This window comes from Coccidioides immitis, assembly GCF_000149335.2.
Source record: "Coccidioides immitis RS genomic scaffold supercont3.1, whole genome shotgun sequence".
In the NCBI taxonomy this organism is placed as follows: domain Eukaryota; kingdom Fungi; phylum Ascomycota; class Eurotiomycetes; order Onygenales; family Onygenaceae; genus Coccidioides; species Coccidioides immitis.
Window position 1 is genome coordinate 6,657,326 of NW_004504310.1, and position 17,469 is coordinate 6,674,794.

Consider the following 17,469-nt stretch of genomic DNA (forward strand, 5'->3'; position numbering starts at 1 on the left):
TAGACTAGCATCTCAACATCATCTTCTAGGCAGAAATCTCTATGTAAATACAAAAATCCAACAAATTCTTGAAGATTGAAGCTGGTTCAACAAGCAAGGTTAGAAGATAAACTAGCAGCAAGATAGCCAGCCGGAAAAGAACAAGAACAGTAATCATGAAGGTTCCATCAGTTGACAGGACTTAGAGAACTTCTTGTTACGATCGGCATTTTCTCCAACTTAGCCCCCTTTCTTTTGCTCTGCTAGTTAACTAAGCAATGTAACTAGTCAGGCTCCCCAGATTTCACACAAATATCTGACCCTCTTCATCTTATGTTTTTTACATACCTATATCTTCCACAAAGAGCTCACTCATTTGCCAATATCAATTTTTTCATTTGAATATCCAAGTATCGCTAGTCTTCCTGATTATAACGGAGAAGGAATCAAAACTCAGAGATTGGAAGACTTGAAGGGTGACTTCTGGTCTGAGGAACAGAATGGCAGCAGCTTGGCATAGTGGCAGAGTATGTTGAAAAAAGCATTGAGATCCCGGAGAAGACTAGGGCCAATTGCTGGCAGTAACGGTGCAATCAGATCTACAAGGAATTTTGACGTGCACATGATCTTGATCATGCTATCAGGAGGGATAGAAGGACGGAAAGAGAGATCCGCTTCAGTGCAGAGACATTCAGCCAACAGAAATAGGTGTAGTCGGAGGAGTCCTGGTCAACAGCGAGGATGGGAACCCCAAGCTGTCCTCCTGAACCGCATTGCTCTCATCTGGTGTTCATACCTAAATATTCTACTGCCCTTAGCCTGACTGGCTCGAGCAGTCACAATTCCCGACTGAAGTTACTGGCATGTGAAGCGATTGCTCTTTGCTGAATGAAGGTGCTAGCTACCTGTTATGTGCCCTAATGTTTTTCGAATTTTGATACACTGAAATTATCTCATACGCATCTCGATCCTCTCCATAATCTTTTGCCGGAAACGTGTGTTTGAGGTTGCGGAAATGACATAGTCAGCGCCCTCTTTTGGAGCCATTGATTTGATCCATACGGATGCGACACTTGAGATGCTGCCAGTTCAAGAATGAAAATGCATGATATACACAGACACTGTTATAAAGGCGGGTATCTTCACATGAAAGGTAGATATTTATACATCTACAGAGTTAAAAAAATGCTGAAACTGTCATAACTAGATCAAGGAGATTCGACAAATGAACATAAAGAAAATCAGGAAGCACCGGATCCGGTTCGTTCGGACTTTGCAGGGTAAAACCTATGAAGAACTCAGTTTGGTTTGATCGAAAGGTTGGCGCTAGGAGAACAGCTTACCATGCAGCCACAGAAATAATAAGATATAATGTCATTAGTAGCATTCCTTCCAACCAGTGAGACTTGCCATCTTGAATGAGGTAGTTTACCTGTTGAAACATCTGATCAGCTTATTGATGGCGAAACCGAGAAAAGGTAGATCATCATACCAGAAGGACAGCGACGAACAGGACGGCAATCTGGAATCCATCGAAATACAATGACTAAACACGTTGGTTAGTTTGCTAAAACTATGTCGCCCGTAATATGAAGAAGTCACCATATCATCCTTGCCTGCAGAGCAGAATTAGCTTTTGAAAATGAGATATATAAGGCGAAAAACGTACCTGCAATCCATCCGATCACAACAATCAGTGGAAGAACCAACAGCGCAATCTGCATACTCGATCCGACGGCAACACCAATAGACAAGTCCATTTTATCCTTCATGGCAACGGTAATAGCAGTGGCATGTTCTGCGGCGTTGCCCACGATAGGTAGGAGAATCAGTCCAACAAATGTTTCGGAGATATGCCCGCGAGTCGTTATTACATCTATGGAAGAGACCTGTTTCACAAAAAAAGTAAATACTTTGTCTTCTTCTGTAGTACAAAATATTCGTACGTACCAACGCTTCAGCGCAGACTCCTACCAACGCTGTGGACGCAGCGAGCGTAAATAGGGCGACGAAGAAATGGAGTTCTGGTTCTTCTTGGTCTTCATCATCTGGAACTTGAATCGGTACGCTCTGCGCATTGTGCCCGCCCATACTCGCTGAAATGCCAGCTCCTATCTGGGCGATTCCCTTGATGGCATCTCCACTCTCAACTTTCCCTCTCCGTTTCTCAACCTTTTCGCTGGGCTTGTTGTACATCTCCGTGTGGGATTTTAGCTGAAAGAAAAGGTAGCAGCCGTACACAAATAGCAGGATGATGCTTGTTCCTAGATCATTTTAGCTGGGTCTTCAATAAAGCTTCTCTGTGATAACGGATGGTCCTACCTCTCGACAAGGGTGCGATTCCAGTTTCACCAGCTGTAAATAGCTTATTAGCAAACAAACTCGTATTAGCAACCATCAAGGCTCATACCTTCGGACCATGTATGAAATGCAGTTGGAATGATCAGACTCCCAACCGCGAGAGCAAGCAAACTGGCAGCAGTTTGGGCGACCGTCATATTGAAATTCTGCTCAATGCGATTGATTCCTCCGAGAAAGAATGACATACCCATCACCAAGAGTAGATTGGATAACATACTCCCAATGAGAGAGGTTTTCACGATAACGATCTCATTTTTGAACAGCGCCAGGATTGACACAATTAACTCCACGGCGTTTCTGCAGGCGATTAGAAAGAACCGTAATAGACTGAGCATTTCTGCTTCTACTTACCCGAAGGTGGCATTGAGAAGGCCGCCGACGGTCTCGCCAGTCCTTTGACAGAATTAGCATTAGTTTATGTTTGCGACAGCCCAAAAAAAAAAAAAAAAAATTATACCTCATGGCGATTTCCTCTGTTCCATAACCTAACAGTGCGGCAAGTGGTCTAAATTGCTGTTAGCAATGGGAGCGTCCTTGGCCCGGATATTCGAATCATACATGATTGCAACAAAATTGACCACAAATACTGCGATTGGGTCAACGTGGATATAATGTAGGATGACTATTCTGGGTTAACCCATGCTTCCAAACATCTTGCTGATTGTTGAGCAAGCCATACTTCCCACCGGCACAGCCAGTAACAAGACATTAATCCAAGAGTTGAACAAAGTGGCTCTCAGTTGACCAACAAATGTGTACTTCTGTTTGTCTTCCTTACCACCAAGCGCCTCCGGGTCCTCAATTATCGCGTCGTCGAGATTGGCATTCTCCGCGTGCTTCGGAGTGGTTCTCCGTCTGATAGACTGATCGCTCAAGGAAGCGGCGTCTATTTCCGGCCGCCTTAGGGGAACGAGGCTATTAACCGATTCTCCGACAGGGGGCAACCCAAAGGCTCCATCTGTCCCAACAGATGAAGGCAAGGGCATAGAATCTGTGCCCTCAGCTCGTTGGATGCCACCGGCCATAGCCTCTCCCTTGCGATGTTCTTCCATTGATATAGCATCGAATTCCGGTCTCGCCGCCACGGTGGTCGTTCTACGTGTATGTGACCGGGTTCTGAATTTCTTGAAGGGATTTCGAGTAGGCGGTTCACCATCTTCGTCGTACCAGGCGAGATTCCTGGCTCGTCGGCGGTATATATCTGGGGCATACTTTAGCCAATAACCGAGAATTCGTCACTGTGGGCGAACACTCACGCATCTTCTTGTCAGCTTTTCTTCTGCCGAAATTGAACCTGGAGGGAAAACCAAGACAATGAGGATCTCTGATCTCTAATTGTTAACAGTAGGCTAAATGAAGAAAGAGTAAAACAAAAAGTGATCAGATAATGGACTGGTTATGATCATTATCCGAGAGAGTGAAAACAAGCACACAATATAGTCGTTCAGGCAATGGATGCGAGAGCCTGTTTTGAAATTCTGAATCAAAAGCTCCAGGGTGCTGGTGTGGCTTCGGGCTGTGATGACATCGGGAAAATACGACTGGTTTAATTAGCTTGTTTGAAGCCAGGGCTGTGTCGCGGCCACTGATAGTTCACCTCCCCCAGGTAGATTCATCAAAAGCTGCTCCTTGTTTGAGCAAAGGACAGGGGTATCTGTATATCTGTCCCTTCGTCGTTGATTTACGCTAACCGGAACCCCACCGCATTGGTTGTTCTGCGGTCATGGGTCCCACCCCTTTTGTGTAGGGTGGGAATAGTGTGACAGCACATTGCCCTCACGCATTAGGATTGGCCTGTTGAAGTAGCGAAAGAAGCGGTCGAATCGGTGCCCAGCAGATACATGTCAAGCACAGACACGTCGGACAGTTGGAGACATCAAAGTTTCACAAGCAGACTCAAGCATCAAGCTTCTCTTGGTGAAGGCTTGACCAGCTCGTGTGGCATCTTGGCGCCAGGGCTTCAGCCACCAGAAATGTACTTGGCAGCCGCTCAGCCATTTACCGTTTGCGTTTGATGAAGGAAGAAATACCTTAGCCCAGTGTTCTATTTGCAGCACTGGGCATAGTTATTCTCCAAATCAAAAAGAAGATGAGTTGCCAGTCAATTTACGAACAATTAATTCTGTAGAAGATGGATCATCTGCTGGAATGCTCTCGATCTCGACTCCTCATGACATGGCAAGCCACTAATCGGAGCCGCCACAAGCCACAATTGGCCGGGGGGCTGTGGCTGTGGCTTGAACACTCTTAACACAAGCCACAACTGCACTGTGCTTATATAACAAGGTTCACAAATTCATTTGTCTTGTTTGTAACATCACGTGATATTGCCTGAGCTCCCCTTTCGTCGCATGCTGAGCATCATAAACTCACTTCAACCACCTTGACGGCCAGCTTGCTCACCATCTTACTCTCCAGGAGAGCTATTTTTCGCAGCAATGTGAGGTTGATGAGGAACATGTTTCAGTGACACCTGTTGGATATGTTGCATCTTTGAACATCTACCTCGGCAATGCTTCAGTCTGGAGGCATCAAAGGCCCGCAGCGCAAGCAGTTCCAACCGGCTAGCGCTGAAGCACGCTCCATGCGGGCAACCATTGCTAGTTTGCAGGATTCGAAAGTTGATTCTGCTAGACCTGATTCCCCTCAATATTCACCCAAGAGCCCGAGCAAACGGTCATGCACGCTATGGGTCCATGATGAAACCTTCTCCCGGGAAGAAGTCCTCTGCAACCTTCAGGCGCTACCTGATTTTGGGTTGAACGTGGGGTATTTGGTAGAAGTCTCGGTCGCGCAAGGAGATCACCTAGGATCGCAGCTGAAGCCTGAAGCCGGCAGCAGGTATCTTCAAGATGAAGGCAGCTTCACATCGCCTCGGTGGCCCATTGGGGCCGGAGGTAGTGCCTCGAGATCTACATTCGGCGGTGATGCCAAGCTTCGGAGCCGGAAAACACCTGGAAAGTTCCTGTTTATCGTCAAGCCGTTTCCCCCGGAGGTTAGAGCCAAGCATCCCAATCTCCAAGTATCAGTTGCAAATCACGTCGCGAATGCCTTTGGCTTCAAGAATCGATCTCAAATCCACCTCACTGTTAGGAAGCGAGCGCAGTGTTCAGCGTCCCATGTGGAACTCATATTTCGTGACCAGTTCCTGCTTCGCTCCGATATGTGGAGATTGACAATGTCGGAACTTGTTGACCGTCCAATATATAAAGGTCAGAAGATCCTCTTCATGGGAAGCATTAAGGCCACAGTGAAATCGGTTTATATCAGTGGCAACAAGACCCTATCCGCTTACTTCTCGCCTAATACTATCCCCATATTTCGAAGCGAATCAGCTCGGTTCGTTCTCTTCATCCAAATGTCCAAGGAGATGTGGGACTTCGACTCGGAGGGCACTGGTGATATTTTGTTCAGTCGTGTCATCAACAGCCTGATGCCCGAGCTTTTTAAGCGATGGGCAAATATTGATGCTCATCATTTGGTGACGATCGTGCTCTTTACCAGAGTACAGTATGACTTTGCAACTCCGACGTCGGGACCCGCCACCCTCAATAGCAGCTTTTTAAACCGCGGTCCAGATGGTTCGGCGCCGAAAACCCAGGATTTCTATCGTGTCGTCGTCAACGATATGCCGAGTGGACAGTGGACTACTATATTAGACTCTCTCAAGAAGGAATTTCGCACATTCCTACGAGATGTCTCAATCCCACCACCCTATTTTCCTGATACTCCAATAGCAGCGGAAGATATCCCGAGATTCACAGAATCACATCCTCCTAAGATTGCTGGGCGGCCAACCTCAGCTCTACGGGGTAACATCCTGGAGGCAATTCACGTTGCTTCGTCTTACCTTGCTTTCGAGCATATCGGCCGTGACCTGGTAAGAACAGGAACCTCAATCGTCATTATAACACCTGGAACGGGCGTGTTTGAGGTCCCTTTCAAAATCCTATCCCTGACCTCCGATGTCCTTACCAGTCGGGCCATCGGCATAGATCTCATTTGTCTCAGCCCTATGCCACTCCATTCCGTACCTCTTTTCAAATACAAACTACCTCGTGATACCTCTTGTCGACCGGGGAGCTCCATTTCGTCGCGCCTTGCTCCTTATGAACATCGTCGAATGTCAGCGACCTTCTCGACAGCTCACATGTCCCCTCTTGATAGACCAGGCACCGCATTATCTGACCAGGCGCTGCAGGGTATCGGCAGTTCTCCCCAAGAAGAGGAATGGGGATATGGTATTCCACATTGGGTCGATATCTCGTACTGGGATCCTAAACTAGACCGTGCTAGCCGGGCAGCCGCTAAGAAAAAAACTACAATGTCCCCTGTGATAGCGACCATTGCGAAAAATTCGCAGCTGTTCGTGCCAAAAGTGCGGATGTACGAAATACAAATGATGGGGGTAATGGAGAGCGAGCAGTCAAACATATCCATCCCTCATATGTCTTCGACCTCATCCCGCACTCAAAAACGCCCCGGTACCTTGGCTTCCCTCGCTGCATCCATTGGGAATAGCCCATCACCAGATTCATCATACAGGTCCCAAGCAGGTGACGGCTTTCGGCCAAAATCCTTTATGTATAATATAAAGGACTCAAAGAAGAGTATGCTGCCGCCTGATGCAAAAGAACGGACCAACTTGGTGGAATGGATGGACTCTTACGATCAGTCGATTTTCCATCTGCATCCCAAACAAAAGCGACCTCGTAGGCGCTCCAAGGCAAAGCAAGCTGCCGAGACCGAAACCAGCAGGCCTTCCCAGCACGAAACGCCAAAACTAAGATCAAGTATGGATCTAGGGCAGCCTGATAATCGCCACCTATCTCCTTTTGGTCAACCTCACTTACAATTAAGATACGAAAGAATAGAGGAGGAGTCACTCGTTACACCCCGACGGATCACTCAACCGCCCACCCAAACAAATATGAAATCAATCATGAAGCCGAAACCGAAGCTGCCTATTCCACGAATCTCTCGGTCTATCAGCTTTGCCCTGCGGGGACTTGGTTCTGCTCCTCCTAGGGCGCACGCAAGCACTGAAGTCAAAACTGAACATGCCCAGGCTCTCCCAACCTCGGGTGGAAGGACACCGGAAGACCCTGCATCAGAAGCATCAAATACAGTCACTCCCAGGCAGAATTCTCCTCTTAATTCGGGCGCAGCTACTCCTAAGCCCGAACGGTCTGAAGCTGACGCACCAAGTAACGTCGAAGCAATGACGCCATCCAAACCGATTTTGATCAGAGCCATCCGAAGGACTGGGGAGGATGGTAGCGTAGAGCCCCTGCCTCTAGAAGGGTCCTTCTCCACCCAAGGGACGGAGCCCCGTCATGATCTATTGCAGCATCACGACAGCCAGGGAGCTTTTCCTGTAAAGAGAACGGGGCGAAGGCTGGATCTACTGAGCAGTGGTGATCCCACCTCCCCTCCTACTGTCTCGGCGACGGATGCACTCTCTCCGTGGGTAAGCCCCATCAACCCCTGGAACCCACCGAAGCTGGCGCCCTCACGCTCAAGTTGGTACGGACGCTGGCAGCATGTATATCCGAGAATTCCAAAAACGACTTCTGTGAAGTGGAAGAGCCTGAAGTCGCCTGCATCGTTGCCAATAACGGCTGAAGAGCTACCCACAGAATCCGAATTAACATCAAACTTTCTCCAAACTCCCTATCGAGTTTATCAAAACGACGAGGCTGACGCTGAGGTGCCGAAGACGAGAGAAATGCTCTTGCGTGATATGATTTCTTTGAGGTTGTCGCACGGGTTTCAGATAGTAGTAGGTAAGAAGGTCGAGGAGCAATCGACGGGCTATTCGAATATTTTTGACACCAACGCACTGTCTAAGGATGGCACAACGGTTTTTATGGCGAGAGGAAATGTGATCCACAGACTTGTGTGCGTTGAAGGGGAGATTGAAGTTACAAAGTTTACTCGCAGACCGTTGAATGGTTTCCCAACTGACGAGCTGAATGATGCTTCAATAAGCTACAGCCCTGCTGTTAAAACCATTTTGAGTGCTCAGTACTGCAAGAACACCATATCCTTGGGGGCTCCACCGGAAGAGTACAACTGGAACTCTGCGGACGCGTTTCTCGCTGGCCATAGAGACCATATCACCAACTCCATCAGGCAGCTCCGGTTTTGGCGAACAAGATTTGTTTTGATACCGGTTCAGGTACCCTTAGCTGCAAGACGGCATATCTCTTCATTCCACGAAGATAATGAAGAGGAAATCCACCTACTTGGAATTTATAAATTGACTCAGATGTGGCAACGCCACAGGTATATACCCCCAGAGGAAAGACAATTTCAGAGTGCCGCACGTAAAAGCAAAGATCAGAACCCACTCAACATCATTTATCAAACGAGTGATCCCTCGGTGGTGGTTGCTGCCGAGCTTGACAGGCTATTGCTGGAAGACCCTGGACTGGACAATGCTCCTGCCCAGCTGCTACCTGATTCGGAGTTGCTCCAGAGATACAACATCACCCTCGCCTTCTTGGCACAAAAGATACAGGGTGAAAAGGGAGTAAGGATGATGGACAGGAGATGGCATTGGCGCCTTCACTACAACTGCTTCGTTGGCATGGAATTCACAACATGGCTACTGCAAAATTTCCGTGATATCGATACTCGAGAGGAAGCTGTTGAGTTTGGAAATGACCTGATGACGCATGGATTGTTCCATCACGTTCAGCGGAGGCACAATTTTAGGGATGGCAATTACTTCTACCAGATCGCGGACGAATACAGAGTGGTTCGCCCAGAGTCGAGAGGCGGGTGGTTTCAGCCACGCAAGGTGGACAAATCAAACCCAAATACGCCGATGGGTGAGGCCATGAAAGACTCAGCGTCAAGCATCCGCGCCAGAGCAGAAAAAAGTATCGATGAGACAGGGAGCAAACTTGACATCCCAGGATCTTCGAAACCCAGTCGGCCCAAGCCTTCCATTTCTCTGGCAAAATCCTTGAAATACGATGTCGATCCGCGCAAACGGTCGGATAGGCCTGAAGTGATTGATCTCCACTATGATAGGATTCATAATCCGGAGAATTGTTTTCACATTGAACTGAGCTGGATGAATGCCACGCCCAAGCTTGTGGAGGACGCCATCATGTCCTGGGTTGGAACCGCGGAGAAGTATGGACTGAAGCTGGTCGAGCTGCCGATATCTGAAGCATCTTCCATCGTGGAAAGACAAGTGTTCAGGCGACCGTATCCTATCAAGTTGAAGGTCGACCCACCGCCGACGCCTGTATCGACGTATCTCACCGCAACGTCTTTTACTTCTCAAGCTGTGCCGGATCACCATTTTTACCAGAAGGCCATCCTGAAGAAGTTTGATTTCGTGCTGGACTTTGAGGCCAAGAGTGCGTTCCCGGCGAACGTAGACGTGTGCTATAGCTGGGGGAAGCCCGACTATCAATTCCCTCAGTACGTGCACCGCACCGGAGCGGTGCTGGCCCAGATCACGGACGAAGGGCATTTCCTCCTCCTCGCAAACCGATTTCACAACAGTCACAACCCCGTCAGCCTCAAGGACTCGAACAAGTTCGACCGTTCCTCGGAATATTTCCCGCGCCCACGTGCAGCGACATTCGACCCGCTCGACCGCCGCTCGCCCCTCCTGTCACCTGTGGCTCGCCCCACCCCCGGCACAGACAGCAGCATCCCCTCCGCCTCCCCACCGTACATCTCGGCAAGCGACGCCTCCCAGAACTCGTACCGCGTAACGGACCAGATCAAAGACAGCATGCGCGCCTTCTGCTCCGACGCAGAGCAGCTCGAGGCGTTCTTTGCGGAGATGGCCATGGCCAAGGGCAAGACTGCTACTACTGCCGGCCCGGCATCCCTGTCGTCGGTGAAGCTCAGTCCGACCACGCCGGCGACGGTGGATTCGTCGATCCCGTCGCTAGAGCTGCCGGCGAGCGTGGTCGCGAGGAATCTACATCTGCCTCAGCCGGTGGCTTTGGCAGCAGCGCAGGCTTCGGCGGAAACACCGCAGGTTGCGGGGTCCATTGATGCTGTGATGAGGAGTACGAGTGTGTCCAGCCCGCGGAACGGTGCTTTTAGGCATTGAAGGTTGGAGGAAACTTTTTTAATTTGGAGAGATTTGGATGTTTTCATATAGGATGATGCAATTAGGTGAATTGCTTGGTATTAGATTGATAAAAAAAGGAAAAAAAAGAAAAGAAAAGAAAAACAAGGCTGTGACGACGTTTCACAGTCTTATTTCATTTTATTTTTATTTTTTTATGTCGATCCAAAAGGTGAATGCTGGTTGGTCTACGGAGTCCTCCATAAAAGTTTGGAAAAAACGGGAGAGAAGGGATCTCACTGATACAGGGGACCATGATTTTTTTTGTCCATCTCCTTGGATTTTACTTTTTTTTTAAGCAGCTTGAGAGGGCAGTCCAATGGTATTTTGGCGAATGTAATAATAGCACAGAATCAGCAGAAGAAGAATGTGAAAAGCCCTACGGAGTACTCGGCTGTTGCTGAATCCTACACGTTCTGTTCTGGTCTGGATTACTACTTTGAAGTCGGCGATTCGATGGGGCTTCCAGAAGAAGCTCCACCACGGCGGAGTCGGCGACCAGCTGTCGGAGCACGATGACGTCTTGCTCCCATTTCCGGGGTAACTTCTGGGCGAGTGACCTCACAGCCATTATGTACGGAGCATCAGTGTAGTGTGGTCCATTCAGTGTGAGGTTAAAAAAAAAAAGAAAAGGAAAAGAAAAAAAGGATCTCGATGTTGACATGTGAAGCCAGTCAAGTCTCCCTGTTTTCTGACGCTTGCCCGGGTTCGAAGCAGTTCTCCTGGGCAGTCTGGATCGCTGTGTGTGTGGCCTGATACTCCTCAGTCGACGCGTCAACGCTCGGGAGATTTTCACACGCGATTCTTTCCGCTCTGGATGCTACGACGACGAAATTCGACAAAAGCTCTTACTAAATCATGACGCTGATGAACGGGGTTGTGTAATTGCAGGAATGGAGTAGAAAACCTTGGTGGCTCGTATTGGGGCTGTTTCTGCGCCGGGAGAGCGTTCCGGGGCCGATAATTTCTCGGAATCGGCAGTGAGTCACGCCCCCGGGATTGGGCCAAGCCGCCTCCTCAACCCGCCGATGGAGCCCGAGCTTCCCCCGGAACTGGCCCATCACCACGCAGCAGCAAGGGCCCTCCCCTGAAACCCCCCTTTCCCCCTGGGACAGCGAGAGTGCAGGAGAGCTACATGTGTACGATGTACTGTGTACTGCATACAGACAATGCTTTATTTCGATTGGCATCGAGGAGCATAACGAGCGTGCAGGAAGGGGTGGTGGTGCTGGTGGTGGTTGGGGGTCCTGCAGAGCGACAAAGAGAACTGCACCTGGAGCCAGCAGCAGATCGTACGATCGCGAAAAAAAAGCAATAAAACGAAAAAGTACGGAGTATTAAAAAAAAAAATAACGAGCAGAAAAAAAAGTGAAAAGCTGAACGGCGGGCGGCGGAAAGGCACAGCCAGTCACGAGGCTGCGTTTCAATACGGGAGGCCCCCGGTGGCTTGGGTGCAGCGGGCCAATCAGCGGGCTGCTATTCCCCGAATGCGGTATGGCGGCCGTAACGGGTTTCGCGCGGGCTGGAAATTTTCGCTCGAAGTCGATTCGGAGCGCCGCAGCTCGACGGCCGATTTTCATTGTTGCAGCTATTAATTGATTTCATATTTTTTTTATAATTTTTATCTCTTGACTTCTTCTTCTTCTTCTTCTTTTTCCTTCTTTCTCTCCACTAGACCAAGACGACTTTCTTTGAAGTGACATCTCGCTCCTCAAACACAGAACTCTCCTCTCTTGATTTTCTTCAGGGAGAATTTAAAAAGGAGAGTTGTTCGAGAGGTTGTGCCTCTCTCCCTCTTTCGCAGTGTTACTCGGATCAATCACGAAACAGATCAAAAACTATCCAACCGTCCACCACTCGACCGCCAGACAGAGCCAGCGCTGTCTCAAGCCCTCTTTTTTCCCCTTAATCCCACCCCCTACAAACCTTTCTTAGCCATTGTGTGCGCGTTCATTGACGGCTAAGGGTCGTCAGATGAACCTGCGATTTCAGAACTCCCCGAGTGCAGATGTGAGAAAACCCCCCCCCCCAAACCCAAAGCACATTTTCTCTTGCTACCACAGTCCAGTACCATGAGCTGACCGCCGCCCGCGTATGTGTGTGCATTGTAGAATCTCCTCTTCAATCTGGAGAGGAATCCAATTAGATAAATGGTTTTTAAGCCATTTACCCACCTCGCGCGTCAAACCTTCTCCAAGACCTTCGCCCATGGCTACGCTCAATCCGTAGTTGCGGCCTCTCAGTCCTCCTATGCATCCTCCGCCACCTCCTTAAACCAGATCACCTCCGTTCCCGGAAAGTTCACTCGCACTGCCCAGCTCCAGAGTGCTTTCCAGAATGCCTCCGGCTCCTCCTCGAGCGCCGGCGCAAAGGCCGGCCATGCAGCCTCCAACTACGCCTCCGCTGATTCCGGCCTAGCGGCCTACTTTGCAGCATGGCAGCTGGCGCAGCAGACCGGCGAAGACGGGGACTGGAAACAGTACCAGTTTACCCGGAGAATCGGCTGGAAGGCTGGTGCCAAGGAATCCAAGGAAGAGGAGAGCAAGCCCGAGAGGGAGTCGGCGGACGAACAGGATAGCGCTTCCTTGTCCCACTCCAGTCTGAATGACGGTCGAAGCGTGAGAAGCGTCGAAAGCGCCCCCGTCGACAAGGACGTCAGCGCCAGGGTCGACGAGGCCGTTGCTCGCGAGATCCAACAGATCCAGGAAGCAGCGGAATTGACCGACTCGGCTTCCGTGGTTGATTCTGCTGAGCTCCTCGAATCCAAGGAGGCTACCAGCGCCGAGATCACCCCCGTAACTTCGGTCGAGGATGTTGCCCCTTCGCCCAAGGCTCCAAGAACCCCAAGGACCCCGGTCCGAGCCTTGAGATCCACACAGGCCACGAACGAGGAGTCTAACCGAATCGTCGAACTCGCCGCTGCCAGATCCTTCTCCCAAGTCCCCATCGCTTTCGAGAAGCTGCTGAAAGATGGCGTGGTCCCGAGTATCGGGGCATATAACGCTCTCCTGCAGGCAGCCATTCACCTGCATTCCGACGTCTACCACGCCGTTCCCAAGGCCCTCGACATCTACTCCGACATGATCCGTCGGAATGTGATGCCAAACGAACAGACGTACCAGACACTGGTCCGTCTTCTATCTACCCGTGCCCTGGACTGCCAGCACATGGTCCAAAATCTCGAACAAGCGCGAATTCGCTACGGAGGCATGGACGAACCTGGAAAGTCCCTCTTCCGATCAAGCGAGGTGGAGCATGAACTCTTGACTGAGGATCATTCTCTCTCCATCGCTCTGAAACTGTTTACGCTGGCCACTTCGCGCCACCACGGCATCGTCTTTTCGCTCGACATCTACCGCAGTCTCCTGACCGCGTGTGCGATGAAGGGCGAGGTTGACAAGATGATACAGATTTTCGCCCACATGGAGAAAAACAAGGTTGCTCCACATGCTGCTATGTTTCCCCCGATGATCGACGCCTTTGCTGCAGGCGGCGATCTGAAGAGCGCCGTTGAATGTTACAACGAATACAGGACCTTGGCCATCGCGGATGACAGCGGAGTCTTCGGTGTTGTCGACAGAAAAGACGGCGAAGTTTATGCCGCTGTGGTCAAAGCTTACATGAACTGCGGTAAAACCGATGGCGCTCTTCGATTTTTCGACAAGATCAGAACCTCCTTTGACGGAGTCGAGAACCGGGAGCAGAGACTCAAGGTTGTAGAAGATGTGGTCGTGAAGGACGGCATGGTTCAGCACTCCATCAAGGCCGGCAATTTCGTTGAGGCCCTCAAGACTGCTCAGAACCGTCTTGGTGGAGAATCTCTACGATCCGCCGTTTTGAAAATCTGCGAGAGCGCAGCGGATGCGGGGGAGTCTGCCGTTGCTTCCGAAGCGTACGATCTTTTGTCTGCTGAGAAACCCGGCAGCGGCAGCAGCAGCGAAACCCCTGTCGTTGCCATGATGGCCATGCATATCCGACAGGGAGATCTTGTCTCGGCCAAATCCCAGTGGGCTATATTAGCTTCCAATGATCACGTCAACGCGGATCTCATTCAGCCGACGGCCATGTATGCCGTTGCACTTCTTCGGAGTGGTCAAACTGATGAAGGCCTCTCCCAAGCCCGCAACATGTTCGCCAAGATTAGGAATGCCTCTCCCAATAAACAAGGCCAACTCCGTGAAGAAATCGATGAGGCCATTGACCTCTTCGGTCGCGTCCTCATGCAATCGTCGCCTGTTCTTTCAGCTCATGCCGCCATGACTCTGATCTGGGCTATGGTCGAGAATGGTGGGCTGGTATCGCCGGTTGCAGAGCACGCCATCGCCAGCCTCGGCCCCATGGAGATCTCCCAGCTCAGCGTCCATGATCTCAACCTCGCTCTTCAGGTCCAGGCAGGCATGCTCATCAATGGATCCCCGCTTTTTGACGCGGCGCATCCTGCCCGTTTCGCCCACATGCTTGAGCTGGCCATGTCCACTGGGCTGCCGTTCAATCACCACACGAAGCAGCTCTTAGACCAAGGCGTCTCGAAGGTCAGCGTTGGTCGTCCAGAGCTGTTGCGCAAATGGCAGCATTTCACACAGGGCTCCGCTAAACCGACATTTGTGTCGCCGCGGTATTCACCCACCCAAAAGGTCTCCCCTGCCGTGAAGCCCACTCACCCTGAGGATTCATTTGATCCCTATGCTCATTCAACTGATTTCCGTGGTTCTTCCATGATTGCCGAAGAGCTTGAGAACACCCGTGGACGACCGGAAGATCATCTCAACACTGCAATGATCAAGTTCAGAAATATGCGTCGTATTGGCAGACATCCTCGATATATCACCTATGCCAAGCTCATCACCGCTGCTGCCAAGTGCGGACGTATGAATCTTGTCCACGAGATTTTGGGAATGGCTAGACATGATGTTCCTCTAATTCCACAGTACGGTGCGGTCAAGTACGGCTGGACCTCCATCCTCGATGCGATGGTCGCAGCCAGCCTAACTGCTGGAGAACGCGGTCTTGCTGCCAAATACCACCAAGAACTATTGAACATGGGCGCCGCACCTTCGGCGAACACTTTTGGTCTCTACATCACCACCTTGAAGGAGTCGACGAAAACATTCGACGAGGCAACGGAAGCCGTAAAAATCTTCCACCGGGCCATGTCTGAGGGAGTTGAACCCACGTCGTTTTTGTACAACGCGTTGATCGGGAAACTCGGTAAGGCTCGTCGCATCGATGACTGCCTTCTCTACTTTGCGGAGATGCGCGCCAATGGTGTCCGTCCGACAAGTGTCACGTATGGCACGATAGTCAACGCACTCTGCAGGGTCAGCGATGAACGTTTTGCTGAGGAGATGTTCGACGAGATGGAGTCGATGCCGAACTACAAGCCGCGACCGGCGCCTTATAATTCGCTCATCCAATACTTCCTCAATACAAAGCGTGATCGATCGAAGGTCCTGGCTTACTACGAACGGATGAAGTCAAAGAACATCGAACCAACGATGCATACGTACAAACTTCTCATCGATGCCTATGCTTCATTGGAGCCTGTTAATATGGAGGCTGCAGAGGGTGTCCTTGAGACCATCCGGTCCACTGGCCAGCAACCCGAAGGTGTGCACTTCGCGTCTTTGGTTCACGCCAAGGGATGCGTATTGCATGACATGGAAGGTGCCCGCAAAGTTTTCGACTCCGCGCTATCCAGCCGTGCCGTCAGGCCACAGGCATGTCTCTACCAGGCCCTCTTCGAAGCCATGGTCGCCAACCACAAGGTCACCGATACCCCCGCCCTTCTCGAGAGTATGACGAAGGCGGGTGTTGAAATGACACCGTACATCGCCAACACTCTGATTCACGGCTGGGCCACCGAGGGTAACGTCAACAACGCCAAGTCCGTGTACGAGAGTATCGGTATACAGAAGCGCGAACCCAGCACCTACGAAGCGATGACTCGGGCATTCTTAGCTGCCGAAGACCGCCAGAGTGCGTCTGCTGTTGTTCAGGAGATGCTCTCCCGCGGATATCCATCTGCTGTCGCCAGTAAAGTGGTCGAGCTCGTCAGCGGCGGCAACCCACCTACACCCGTCGGTGCATGATTGGAACTGGCTCTACTGGTGTTTTTTCGGTCTCTACTGGAATGCGTCACTGTGGTTTGATTCGATATACCCTCCAGATTTCGCATAGACACTTTCAAATCGTGTTTTTGACCTACCTTTTTTTTTAAGAAAAAAAGAAAGGAAGGATAAAGATTTTATATATTTTTTTTCTTTCGAAAAAGATATCCGGGTTCATTTTTGATTCAACCCACAGCTTCTTTTCATTTCCTTTCCAGTGAGAGATATACGTGCATTTTTCTTCTTTTCTTTTTCTTTGTCTAAAAAAAATTTTAAGATTGTTTTTTGCAGCATTCGGTACATAATCCATAGCGGATGGCGTTAACTTGGATGAAGATATCTTACTTTTTTTGGTTTTATTATTTTCTCCTATGTTATTCGGCGGACTGGGTTCAAATTTCCAACATGGCTTGAGGACTTTGGCTTTTTCTTTTTTTTGCTATTCTATAGACACATCTCTACTCTCTTCTGGATCGAGGTACGAATGGGCTCATGATGTATTACCTTTTTTTGTTATGACGTTCATGTATCCTGGATCTTGGAAGGCTATATAATTGTGGCAAGGCGGCGATAGATATGCTGTCCTTGCTACGCTGGATATAGGAAGAAGAAGAAAATATGACATGGAAATATGTGTGAATCATGGGGTCCCCTGTAGGCAATTGTCAATTCTGTTTGTTGATAAAAATGTAATAGTACTCCGTTCCATGGGCTGATTTTCGGAACCGCTGAAAAAAGACTTCGTGGAAGGCCGGAAAACAAAACCAACGCAGGTATCAGGCCATTTTGCCTTTGTGTCATCTCCACGCCCATAACACTCTCTTTGGAGGCGTCTCGAAATTCTATGGTATTTTGCCTGCCGAGGATCGCCGAAGCGACGGTGGTTCCCGCGTACCATCGGCCGTTTGGGTTGCGCTT

The 17,469-nt window shown here is 50.0% G+C and overlaps 3 protein-coding genes across 3 annotated transcripts; 2 read left to right on the forward strand and 1 right to left on the reverse strand.

The window, feature by feature from the left end:
- Positions 1 to 1,220: 1,220 nt before the first annotated feature.
- On the reverse strand, positions 1,221 to 4,166 carry CIMG_00705 (calcium/proton exchanger; the record flags this gene model as incomplete). Its single annotated transcript, XM_001246933.2, has 13 exons — positions 3,597 to 4,166; positions 3,020 to 3,541; positions 2,899 to 2,962; positions 2,798 to 2,845; positions 2,692 to 2,733; positions 2,390 to 2,637; positions 2,302 to 2,334; positions 1,930 to 2,243; positions 1,649 to 1,868; positions 1,582 to 1,595; positions 1,472 to 1,525; positions 1,323 to 1,411; positions 1,221 to 1,266 (listed from the first exon to the last, which is right to left on the reverse strand). The coding sequence occupies exons 1-13, from the start codon at positions 3,598 to 3,600 to the stop codon at positions 1,221 to 1,223; spliced, it is 1,698 nt and encodes a 565-aa protein (XP_001246934.2). The 5' UTR covers positions 3,601 to 4,166.
- A 276-nt stretch (positions 4,167 to 4,442) lies between these two features.
- CIMG_00704 (vacuolar membrane-associated protein IML1) lies at positions 4,443 to 10,594 on the forward strand. Its single transcript, XM_001246932.2, has one exon. It carries the CDS (start codon positions 4,853 to 4,855, stop codon positions 10,424 to 10,426), a length of 5,574 nt encoding a protein of 1,857 aa, XP_001246933.2. The 5' UTR covers positions 4,443 to 4,852; the 3' UTR covers positions 10,427 to 10,594.
- A 1,763-nt stretch (positions 10,595 to 12,357) lies between these two features.
- CIMG_00703 (pentatricopeptide repeat domain-containing protein) lies at positions 12,358 to 17,339 on the forward strand. Its single transcript, XM_001246931.2, has 2 exons — positions 12,358 to 12,454; positions 12,556 to 17,339. The coding sequence occupies exon 2, from the start codon at positions 12,595 to 12,597 to the stop codon at positions 16,531 to 16,533; it is 3,939 nt and encodes a 1,312-aa protein (XP_001246932.1). The 5' UTR covers positions 12,358 to 12,454; positions 12,556 to 12,594; the 3' UTR covers positions 16,534 to 17,339.
- The last annotated feature ends 130 nt before the right edge of the window (positions 17,340 to 17,469 follow it).

Bases quoted from the DNA above. Each gene is read 5' to 3' on its own strand.
- CIMG_00704 (XM_001246932.2), top strand. From the start codon at position 4,853: ATGCTTCAGTCTGGAGGCATCAAAGGCCCGCAGCGCAAGCAGTTCCAA.
- CIMG_00703 (XM_001246931.2), top strand. From the start codon at position 12,595: ATGGTTTTTAAGCCATTTACCCACCTCGCGCGTCAAACCTTCTCCAAG.